This window comes from Armigeres subalbatus, chromosome 2 (assembly GCF_024139115.2).
Source record: "Armigeres subalbatus isolate Guangzhou_Male chromosome 2, GZ_Asu_2, whole genome shotgun sequence".
In the NCBI taxonomy this organism is placed as follows: domain Eukaryota; kingdom Metazoa; phylum Arthropoda; class Insecta; order Diptera; family Culicidae; genus Armigeres; species Armigeres subalbatus.
The window spans coordinates 174,700,649-174,713,482 of NC_085140.1; the positions used below are offsets into that span (position 1 = coordinate 174,700,649).

The 12,834-nt window shown below is 41.0% G+C and overlaps 1 protein-coding gene across 1 annotated transcript; it reads left to right on the forward strand.

Annotated features, from left to right (window-relative positions):
• Nucleotides 1–239: 239 nt before the first annotated feature.
• LOC134211235 (uncharacterized) lies at nucleotides 240–10,589 on the forward strand. The gene has a single exon (XM_062687930.1). The coding sequence runs from the start codon at nucleotides 2,013–2,015 to the stop codon at nucleotides 4,482–4,484; it is 2,472 nt and encodes an 823-aa protein (XP_062543914.1). The 5' UTR covers nucleotides 240–2,012; the 3' UTR covers nucleotides 4,485–10,589.
• The last annotated feature ends 2,245 nt before the right edge of the window (nucleotides 10,590–12,834 follow it).

The following is a 12,834-nucleotide window of genomic DNA, read 5'->3' on the forward strand; positions in this document are numbered from 1 at the left end:
AAGTAATAGTTCTGAAATAAGATTCTATTTTATTTTTTAAACAATGACACTCATATTAACTTTTAGAATACCACCCACCGCAGCAAAGTAATAGTGTACTCGCGAAACTGACAATCAGTGGCAAAATAAAACTATAGCTCATAATCTCTCCACACTAGTTCGCCAACTAGAGCTAGGCGCAGCGTGGCGGCGGCGACGACCACGACGACGACGACGACAACGATGGACCATCGAGCTGAACTGATCCCAGGGAGCAGAAGCAGTAGCGGCACGACGACGTTCGCGCGACGACATGCTAGTATTCGTGATTCGGCGGTGCGGGGTGGGAGAGACGATATAAAACCGGCGTAATTTCAATGCTGTATTTTAGTCTTTCAACAACACTTGTCGTGGAAACACCTTTGAAGATTTGTACTGTTTTGCTCCCATATATGTATCCGCGTGTACGCCGCCACTATCAAAAACAGTGAAAACATTGAACACTTGAACCAGAGATCAGACACCTCAACCTCGCGGTCTCCCCCTCTCCCATGTGCTACGATTCGTTGTTACGAAAAATTCGATCGAATATAGAATAATTTCGAGGAAAAGTTCAATTTGCTCGATTTCGGTTTTTTACCGTGATGTTATAACTGTTTGGGAAGAGGAAAGTCAAGGGAAAAGTGAAGCTAATCTGTGTTGAATGGATGTTTTATAATTGGTGCGAGAAAGAGTTCGTTACTATCAAGTGACGGTGAACATTGGAAGCTGATTTTGATTGGCGATACAAATCGAGGAAGCAAGTGTGCATGTTTGCAGAGATTGGTACCCACTAGAGGGGGTTAAGCAGCTGATTGGCAGAAATAGTAAAATCGAAGCGTTTGACCGTCCTTTGGAATCCTGTTTTTCGGAAAGCTAGGTCCTTCATGTGGAATAATTCTGAAAGTGGCAGTAGCTAAGTTTTCCGAATAATAACAGAGTGAAGAATTGAAAAGAGAGAAGAAATTGAACCAAAATTATCCTTCAAAAGTAACTAACTAAGAGAAATCGACATCACATAAGTACTAGTGCGTTAAGTGAGTTATAGACAAAAAGCGTATTTGCTGGAGCTGACGAAACATCGCGTTCGCAACAATTTTGACTTGAAAGAGAGAAAACCAAAAGTCAACGAACGGAGCAGCTAAAAAACTTTTTTTGAGCCATTTCACTCTAATCAGCGATAATTCAAAACAATTGTTCGTTGCAACAGTGCATGCAAAGAAGAAACAGTGTACAGTAGGAGAAGTATATAGTGGAACTTAAAACTTGAAAGGAGGAAAAAACTGAGTCACTGAACCGAATTGGCTTCTCCTTCTTCCGCTGAGCCACATCGTCTTTTTCATTCGGGTGGAACCCGTGCACGTGTGTGGTGCAGAAAATAAACCAAGTGTAATTGTGAAAGTACCCTAAGCCGAGTATCACGGCGAACCACGCCGAAGACTTTGACGAATGTAGAAAAGTGCGGATCAAAAAGAAAAAGTCACACACTAGCAGCAGCAACAACAGAAACGAAAAACTACTTCGACTACTCCATTGCAACAGGGAGCAGCACTATTGGTGAATGAATTCAGCCAAGAGGAAAAAATCATTGGCGCAAAGAAAGCAGAAAGAGGAAAACGGAAAAATAGCTTTTGAAGTCGTAGCGAATTTAATGCATGGAAAACGTCTATAACAGTATTGGAGTATTGTTTCGTGCGGAAGCGAATTTGTAAAAAAAAAAGTTAACTCATCCCAGTGATAATCGGCTGTGCAGAAATATTTAATTTATTTCAACGTTGTTAATTTTAAAAATCATTTGAAACAGAACGGAGAACGGAACGGAATTACTGCAGAAGTGAATTATACATTTACTCCAAAAATACAGAGAAGCCATATTAGATAGCTAACTATACGATATAGCAATCGAAAAAAACTAGAGTACATACGTATTAGAGCTACAACGCAGCCCAACAAGGTGTTTGCTCGGGAAGAATAGCTAACAAGCAAACAGAAACATGTCTTCAGCAAATACCCCGACTGGTGAATCAGTCCAGCTGGTAACGCAACCACCATCAGTTGCCAATAAGACGGCGACGGAGGAGGGAAAGACGCCAGCAGCCATGACTGCGGAGCCAACCAGTATGGCAAACAGCAGTGGTAATGCAAGAATTGTTGAAAAGGTGGAAACCGCCACTATGACTGATATGCTTCCTATGGAAAAAGCAGAAAGTGAAAGTGTTGCGCAGACTGGTACGCCCGCCGATGTTACGTGCACTGACGGTGGGGAGGTGAAGAAATGTACCGAAAAATCCGATCAAGCCCAGTCATCAGCTGAAGTTAAGTGCATAGCACCGATGGCGATCGTTGAAAAGAGTGAGACAATCATAAAGGAAACTATTCAAGAGGCACTCGAGGTCTTAGAACTGGACGATACCGTTGATGCGGAAGAACCCGACACACTTTCACCTCTGATGACCGATAACCACACGTTCTTACAGCATCAGGAATTATTACGAGAAGAGCCTGCCTCACAGCACCACTATCATCATCATCATCACCATCATGGGCACGACGAGATCCACGATTATGATCTGGATGACGACGAAGAAGAGGATGATGAATTGTACATGGAAGAAAGTGATCATATGATTCCGGCGGCACCACAGGTCAAAATGTCCCATTCGGAAACAAAGGATTCGATAAGCTCTATTGACAGCGATGTTTCACTATCGTTTGATAGAAGAGACTCGACAGAGTCGCAGAATCCACCAGAAGATGTTGGAGCAGGTTCTTCGGATGATGCAGCCAAGGATTCTGGCTGCGATGTTTCCAAGAAACAGGACGAAAGTGTACCCAACGAGGATGAGGCGTTCGAAATACCCGACGACGAGATGTGCGAGAAGATCATTGAACAGGTAGAGTTCTATTTCTCCAATGATAACATACTGAAGGATGCCTTTCTTTTGAAACACGTCCGTCGCAACAAAGAAGGATTCGTCAGTTTGAAGTTAGTTTCAAGCTTTAAACGCGTTCGCCAACTGACGAAAGATTGGCGGGTCGTTGGTGATGCCATCAAGCGGAAGAGCGTCAAAATTGAACTTAATGATTTGGGAACAAAAATCCGAAGACTCGAACCACTGCCAGTCTATGACGAAACAACACCATCCCGCACGGTTGTCGCCACCGGATTGCCATACGATAAATACACGGTGGAGAAAGTTTCGGAACTGTTTTCAAGATGTGGTGAAATATCATTGATCCGTATCTTGCGCCCAGGTGGCCCTATTCCAGCCGATGTCCGTCAGTTTATCAACAAACACATCGAGCTTCAGCAGAACGAATGTGCTCTGATTGAGTTCACCGAATCGTCGTCCGCTCGTCGAGCCCAGAACATGGACGAGTTCATTGTCCTAGAACTAGTCGCCCCTAAGAAGAAGACTGGCAAGAAGGCCAACGTAACCAAATTCGTCGAAAACTACAAATATGTTGCCGGTCAGGATATCGAACGAAGCCGAGGCGGCGAAACGTTTGACCGTTTCAAAATGCGTCGTGGATCAGGAGGTTTTTATCCAAAATCGGAAATGCAGCAAATTTATCAACAGATGGTCGCACAACCACCACCACCAATGCATCATGAGCAACCATCAATGCAACCCCAGATGATTCCGCTACAACCACAGCAACAAATGCAGCAACAGCAGCCAATGTTCATGCCGCAATCTCCCCAGCAGAGAAAGTATTCGTACGGAAACGAAAACTTTGATTATTTCAATCGCCGCCCAAGCGCATTTTCCATGGGCAGTAATGATCAATCTCGAAAGTTTTCAAACTGCTCGGATGGATATTCCAGTTGTGGTGAAATGTCCAGACGAACCTCCCAGTGTTCGTCCATGGGAGAAAGCATGTCCAGGCGAACGTCCAACTGTTCCGAAGTGCCATCACGAAGATCATCTAACTGCTCTGATTTCTGCTCGTGTTCAAGACGGATGTCTCAGTGTTCGGATGTCTACCGCCGTATATCGCAGTGTTCGGAACACAGCAACCGAAAGTTCTCGGTGGGTTCTAACTTTGAGCGCAAATATACCAATTCTCCGGAAATGGGAATGCCACCACAGCGTCGCATTTCTATGGAATCCAGCTTCGAGCGGAAGTTTTCTAACGGATCGATGGGCTACGAAAGCCCTAACATCTCGCCACGGAAGTACTCCAACGGATTTGATCCCCTGAGAAAGCTTTCCAGTAGTTCCGAATACTATAACGGACGTCGAATTTCCACGGATTCCGGCTACGATCGTCGTATCTCGATTGAGTCGGAATACTCGGCGGGTGGACCGCGATCCCGATCGAACAGCGCCGTGCAGATCCACTGCCAGCAGCATGGACAAAACACCGAAACCGTAGTGCGCACCCCCATCGGACCGGACGGCAGCAGAGGATTCGGTTCGCGAACTCGTCGCGTCGGCCAGATTGTCCCACCGGCCCAGTAATGAAAACGACGCAGAAATAGGCGATAGATTGATCCCGTCCTACGCTGCCAAGCACGCAAACGACGAATGAGGTTCGGTTAGGTCTTAATTTGCTTCTAATTTAAGATTTATTCATCCTTAAGTACTTTGCTTTTATACATACGAACATATAAGTATGGGCGATCGCGAATGAATGAAGAGCGCTCCCACGTGGAACCAGTGCACGCGACGGACGAACCAGCAGCGTGGTTCGAAACTTTCGCTACCGTCCCCAGGTTTTCTCACGCTCTTCGAGTACCCAACCACTGCAGCTCGGTTTTTTTTTCGTAGACCGGGCACTGACTGCAATGGCAGTGCATCGCGATCGCGATGTGAAAGAATGAGGAAGAGCCATGGCGGAGAGTGGCATGCGAGCGCGCGGCGCGGTTGTGAATAATTGCGCAGAGTCAACAATCGCATATTCCTATGTAACGTTAACTAATACACTCATAACCTCAAGCCAGTCATAGCTTCGGGTATTGTGAGCAGTTGTCGTTGGCGTAGGTGGAATGTGATTCAAGGGGTAGAAGGTCACCTTTTTGTTCGGTCATTTCGAGAGTAATTAAGAATATAATTTTGATTTTCGAAGGGAAAGTTTATGAATATTTGACTAGTATTAATCACATATGGTCAATTTGTGATGCGATTATGGTAGCATTCAAATTTCAAAGTTAGAAGTGATGTTCGTGCATCGAATGGCCATATATTCCCTTTAATTAAGGACAAGCCTACCAGAATCCAAATTTAAATCTACTCGCATTTTCATGTTCGTTTTATTTCAGCTTCGCTGCGTCGCAGCATGCGCGAAAAAAATAAAAATAACAGTTGTGCGTTGCTTCCGTATAGATCAACGCAAATTGAACCCCTTTTAAAGAAATTGACATTTGAGCGGGTCGTATAATATGCTCAAAATTAACTTTTCTACGTGTGAATGGTCCAAACGTCAAAATCCATTTGGTGAGTGAATTTGATAACTCTTGCACAGGTCAATTGCGTGGAGTGCCCTTGCAAACGCTTGTTAATTTAGTTTTGAATCCAAAACAAATTTCACTCGCATTGTTAATGGCACTTTACTCAATACGGAAGCAACGCACAACTGTCATTTTTATTATTCCAGCGTTGCTGCGTCGCAGCATGCATGAAAATAATAAAAAAAGATAGTTGTGCGTGCCTTCCGTTTTAAGTCAGGTGCCCTTGAAAACGCGAGTGAAATTTGTTTTGAATTGCGGAAGGCTTGTCCTTATTTCGCACCTTGAAATGGTATCAATGAAATTACTCGATGAGTTCCTTCTAGAAATCCGACCGAAAATCAAACCCCTTTGAACTTTGCAACTACGCCAATGCAAATTAAGCCTGACCAGGTCTGCAGATAAAAACGTGTTCTTGGTTTCAGCACAGGCTGTCTGTCTCTGAGTCGGCGCTAGTGCAAAAGCGAAATAAGCGAGCAACGCATGACGGAGAAGGCAGACAGCCTGGCGTGGCACGTGAGTTATAAGCGCCCCAAGTCTCGAGAGCAAAGAGAAAGAGAACTGGTGACGACCTCCGCGACTCTGGGCTGCGGCTGCTGCTCCCGATCTGCAGACTTGGCGATGGCTTTGACTTTGACTGTTGGGCGCTACAGCGCACGGTGGTGTGTCGATCGCGGTTAGACTTTTTTGTTTTTGTTTTATTTCACACTGCGGCTTCGAGTGCCGATCGTGTCTACCGAACCGTGAGAGTAGTGGCGGCGTGACGAGTGTTTTTGATGAATGGGCGTCGTTTCGCGGAGTTGTTCCACAAGAGGCGCGCGTATGTGTGGTGTATAGGCTGCTGCGATCGTTGGCTTTGCATCGCGGCGAGATTTTTTCGCGTATTTTGAACCACGACTCGATCCAACGCACAAAGTAGACTAGGGGGGAGCGCTCGGGCATTCTTGTGGTGAATGTAACAATGTTTGTGAGAGGTGAGGAGTAAACGAACACGGTTTGTCATTAGTTTGTGACGAGAATCTAGGAAGATTTCTATTTTTATTTAGAATAGGTCACTATTTTTGTTATGTTATATTTTTTTCATCTTAGCTGTTACTCTATTATCATCAACCTTGTATCTCGTGACAATGTTTAGTTAGTAACGTGAAAATCTTTTGTATTTATTCATAGACTTCGTAGTGTGCACATTATTATTTGTTACAGTGCTAAACACACACAGGATTAGCTTATTAGGGTTTGGGAGAATACATAAATGCAATCATTGGACTTATGCATGTGCTCTGAGGTTAGTTTCCCAGTGAAATTGGACAAAAAATGTATAATAATATATATCGTTGTTTGCTGCCATCTAGTGAGTATTTCTGTTAAATTGTTCATTACTTTCATGAATAATAGATATTCGTTCAAAATGAATTTTAGAAAGTTTTGTGTTAATTCGTTTTGAAAGTACTGATCTGCCTTATGACCTTGACCTGTTTTTCTTTACCTTCAGAATGTTTATAAAGAAAACGTATTCACTTCACTATTCAAGTCTTTTTTGTGTGTGGCATTTAGCTTATAACTTTTTCAAGAGTTGGTCTTTTAGATGCGCTTTCACAGTTATTAATTTTGAAGTTTTGATGCCAACGTATGCATGAATTGGTATAATGAAATTATTTTAACATTTCTTGCTTTATGTAAAATCACTTATTCGAAACAACTACAACCTTGTATTCGTAAGTGTAGTCTCATGCATAAATGTTGAAAAGGCCGTGCTATCTAATAATAGAACGGATCTATAAGTTCAAAATTACTTGAATGGTCTATTATTAATCTTTATTTGGAGCTACAAAGTTTTCTGTCCAATAATTCGAATTTAATGATGACAGCTGATGTTTCGCATAAAACGTGTATTTCATACCACACCAAGTGAATGATCCTCAATAACTTTAATCCGATATACAGCTATCAGTATATCAATTAATAAATAACTGGCAGCCATGCTGGGTTAGATGTTTAAAAGGTAAAATAAGCAATTACAAGCCCATATCAAACTTGCTATAAACCGTATACGCGAGAAAGCCAGTAAATTCATTCCAAAGAAAATTCGGAAAGCAATCCGTGCATCAGGCCGTGTCGCACCAATTTACCAATCATTTTTTTTTACTTTTGCCTGAAATTCGTTAGAGTTTCATTTCCAGCTGATCGCATTTCCCGACTAAAACAGCTGGTAAAGAAACCCGCCTTGCATCCATCTCTTAATCCGTCCATAACCGAAAGCGATCGCTTAAATCATAGCCTTTCCAACAGGCGAAATAATTGAACGCTATAACTTTAAAATGTGCTTTCCGAATGTGCCAAGTGCAGCCAACCGTCGAGAAAGTCTTGGATTTCTACCTTCCATCACCGCCGTCTTGTTGACGCCCGCTGGTTGCTGTGTGCCCGTCGGTTTAGGACGGAACCGCGTGAAAGCATCAAGTTCCTCGCGCGATCAACCGTTGCGAACGAAGAGCCACGCCACACCGCAATGGACGGTCTTCATAAAACTTAATGAACGTGAAGCGGTGCGCATTAGGGTGAGCAAACGAATTTGTACCACCTGGTGGAAGTGTTTGAATTTCTTTAGACTTTCTCATAAACACTGAAAACGGGGAAGTATTTGAATAGAATATTTTCCATCATTTGTATGGAGCGTATTTATTTGTAAATGGTGATAAAACTTTTGCCAAAAAACGCAATTATTATTTTTCCCAAGAATTTAAAAAACGCAAACAAAGTTGGTTACCCTACGAGGCACAACTGATTGGCAGCAAACGGTAGCAGTTCAACAACAGCAACAACAACAATAGTTGAAATGATTTTTCCATAATATTCAAACACTTCCACGTTGCGATCAGTTCATGCACCGAGAGATAGGACTTGGGGAAGCATCGATCGAGCACCAGTGAGAATTGCTGTGGCAGGGCGGTTTACTAAACAAAGCTGCTAAATGGGTGTCCGCATGCACACTGCAACGAATCGGAATCATTACCGGGTTCGTGGCAGGTTGAGGTGCGATTGCACGCGAGGGCGCCTGTCTGTCTGGCTTGGATTCAGTAATGTGGAGAATGTAGATTAATACATTGAACTCTGGCTCATTATTCTTTGATAGGAGTAAATAATCTCATGGAATATTGTCATACTACGAATTAAAAATAATTCAATGAGGTTCACTCAACGACCAGTTTATAGAACCGCCTTCCCATTTTAACTCTTTATAGAGTTAGAGTTAGAGAGATTAGAAAAGTGAACTTACTCTCAATTGATGTTCTGTATCTATGGATATCCAAAATTCAACTTTTCTAACTTGATATCCTTCATTACTCGAAGGTCTTTTTGAATATCCAGTCTCATCAATCGCCAGCAAGGGTGAATTTAAATTCAACTAAATGCAGAAACTGATGACTTTGTTTAATGCATCTTTTACTTATTAAATAAAACTTTGACATTTATTTTACGTACAATCGTACACATTTCAAAGTAAATTTTAAAATATTTGTCATAATCTGATTTCGCAGCTTAGACTACTATTTTGAATGAATAGAAGGTTTGTATACTTTTATCAATCTTAAAAATTGCCAATTGGAAATATGATTAGATATCTACCAAAGACCTTGACCCAGTTGCTATGTTTGGTCAACTAAAATGCTTCAATTAAGATTGTACATTTAGAAAACTCTTCTTATGTAATATAACAGTTAAACTTTAGTATAATATATTACTAAAGCAAGTATCATTCGACATGGTGGTGTATGATATATATAAAAACTTTAAACACGACAGTAATTCGCAAATTCTATTCGTCTCTGTTATCCACCATTTGTCATGCCTGCCCATTTGTTATTGTTATCGTTTATTTAGGGGAGATAATGACTAAACTAAAACTAAAATCGAGCTCGATGCCGTTCAGTAATCCTTATGGCAGCAACAAACGCAAACTATTCGATTTAAATCTCAACCTGGAAGTTCGCATAACTCCACTGATTGCGCACCGCAGCAAGTGCAACAGCAGCACGACATACCAACCTGCCTGCCGGTAGTTTGAACCTAAGACCGAGATAAACGAGATACACGGAGCAAAACTATATCGTGTCGTGCACAGTAAACACAAAAATGAACATTTTAAATGCGCCAGATCAGCGTATACTAAGCGACTAGCAGTAGCTATATTGTAAGTGTAAGCCTAGGCAGCAAATGATACCAACCACACAAAATCGCGATTAGCACCTTATTTTCGAACAATAATTTACATTAATTGATTGAACCGCGCGTCCCTACCCGCATGTTTAGAAAATAGGCAAATTCTGCAGATACAGTCTCGATGAGCGGCTTGAATTGGAACTTTAAAAAGTGGCTGCAATGACAGTTAGTTTACGAATAATATTTATCCTTTAAACATACGCAAGCAATAAGTTTTTGTAAATAGTACTTAAGGACCTATAGGACATAATAAAATAAACTAAACAAAAAAGCTGGGATGAATGCAAAACGTTAATCAATAAACACAGAAAATCGAAGCTAGGCATAGGACTGTTTGATAGAAAGCAAAGCTACGTTGCAATAATTATATTAATTATTACGAAATCGACAAACCTTTTTCGAGATGAGATCACGAAGCAAAAAATAGAAAACGAATGGAAGATCGTGCAAAACAATCGCCAACTTAATAACTGAGCGCATATGTTAAGGAATTAGACTGTTCAAGAAACGTGCAGGAAAAAAAAGTAGAAATTGAGTTTAAAAAAACCGGCGTTGTCGTACTGACTTTAAATAACACTCGGAACACCTCGTCCCATATCAGCCCCGTTAATGAGCAATCAAACAATAGCTGGTCTGATATACGATAATAGGCGGTACCCGAGTGAACCAAAGCGAGACGATGGAACGCAAATCCAAGAACTGTGAATTGAGATAATAATGGAAGTTAGTTGTTAGCCCCAAAACCGTACTACTATTTTTTATACATGTATATTTTACCCCGTAACTTATCGGTCTGTGTTGTGATGTAGGAGAACTAATATGAACGATCGAAACCAACATGTATGTAGCATAAATAGATTTAGCTATTAAAAATGAGCTATTATTTCTAGTTTTAAAGAAATTTGCAGTGTTTTTCTTTTCGTAACAGTATCACATGTTGCCCTTAAGATATTTGAAGTTCGGATATAATTCCATGGTAAGTATCGTGATTTTAAAGACTCTATTGATCTGTGAACTTGTGTTATGCTTCAATTATTGACATGACTAGATTTTGCTGGAAGGAAGCCCTGAAGCCAATTAATTTTCTCGTGCATTATAATGAAATAGTGTTTTGGCCTTTTGAGCCCATAGTCCTATCTGACCAATTTTCAGCACGAAAGAATGGAACAGGATTTCCCGTTGCATACAACTTGCTAACAAATCAGAAGGAAGTGCCTAAAAAACTAGTGAGCTGATTGACATACAAAAGTTGGCCAACGAAGCTCGTTTTTTGGAACGAACTACTTTGAACCGGCGGCGGTGTTGGCGCAGATTTCTAACGGCGAAAGGCGGCTCAGCCGGCGCCACGCCGCACACTGGTTAAAAAGCCCCCACTTCCTTTTTTTAGTTTTCGACCTGGAAACTACATTTTAGAGTCATGATGTCTTCAGAAGAGTTGAAGGATATTTCTTGGGCTTTCTTTTGATAAGAAAACATAAATGATCTATCTATTATAAAAAATTTACGCAGATGTACTAAACCAGTGGTTGTCCTCTGCAATGTTATAGAGAATATGAATTGAAACGTCTTTTCTAAAGACACAATATTGAAATAACGGTTTGGTAGCTAGTAAGAGCACGTTTTGTATGAATGACCCTCAAAAATCATATTTTGAGCATAACTTGGTTTTAGCAATATGGTTTATTCTAGAAAGTTTTTCATAATGACAAAAAACATGTTTGTCTAGAAGACTACTTTGATCTATCTTGGAACCTGTCAAAGTTATTGAGGAATCTTTAGAAAAAATAGTAAATTTTTACATCAACATACCATGTAAAGCGGCAAGAGGCGGCAATCCAAACAGCCACCATGTTTTGTTTTGTTCGGCCGTGTTCCACTATTATTACTTATTCAAAAGGACGTTTGTGATTTTGTAAACAAAGATCCAAACGTCGGTCTGTCCAATCTTATAGCACTCCCACGCAAACCATCACCACAGATAGTTAAGACGAATGGCTGTCCATGATTGATTGTAACCATGCAATAAATAAATAATCATGTAAGCCACTTTTTAATTGTTTACGTAACATTTTTACTGAAAAACGTACATCAAGGACTAGTTTAAATTGATTCAAAATAGGTAATAGTGGAACACAGCGGAACAAAACAAAACATTGTGCGTCCGGTAGATTAAAACCGAATCTTTCAGATGGTGGCTGTTTAGACTGCCGCCTCTTGCCGCTTTTTATGGTATGTTATTGTGAAAAATGACCATTTTTTAAAAAGATTTCTCAGTAATTTTGACAGGTTTTATGATAGATCAAACTAGTCTTCTAGACAAACATGTTTATTGTCATTATGCACAACTTTCTAAAATAAACCATACTGCTAAAATTATTTTCAAAAAAGTTAGGCTCAAAATATGATTTTTGGGAGTCATTCCTACAAATCGTGCCCTAACTCATTGCAAAACCGATGTTCAGAAAAGATGATTCAATTCTTTATAACATTTCAGAGGACAATCACTGCTTTTGTACATCTGCGTATTTTTTTTTATTTCATACCTATGATAGATCATTGATGTTTTCCTATCAAAAGAAAGCCCAAGAAATATCCTTCAACTCTTCTGAAGACATCAAGACTCTAAAATATAGGTCAAAAACTAATAAACGCATGTTTTGGGGGCTTTTGAACCAGTGTGCGCCGCGACTCCTCTCAGCGCGACTCCTTTTCTCAAAATTGCACGCGGCGAACCCTTCATGAAAGATACCGCCGCGCTTTCTGCACCCCGTTTACTTGATTCTGGGTGAATAGCATTGCGGTGTATCGTTTGGCGCGGCCGTACCTTTCGACAGTCATTCACCGCGTGAAGTTTTGTGCAAGTACCCATTTGGGAACATTACAAACGCCGCGCAGTGTATCATATCCAGAAAATCTGACAATAACAGTGTTCGTTTCGCACGACGCCGGCGGTGGCTCGGGTGCCGGAAACAAAAGAACGATGACGTCAAACTCACACCTCATGAATGCAATTTGGTGTGAGTTTGACGTCAGCAAACAGCTGATCAGAAATATTTACACTTTTTGAGCTACTAATACGAACAAAAGGCACGCTCAACCGGACCTGTATAAAATAAATGACATTGGGATCGTCATGGTTCTAAATT

What these genes read in the sequence shown, in the direction of transcription:
- LOC134211235 (XM_062687930.1), top strand. Translation starts at nt 2,013, where the DNA reads ATGTCTTCAGCAAATACCCCGACTGGTGAATCAGTCCAGCTGGTAACG.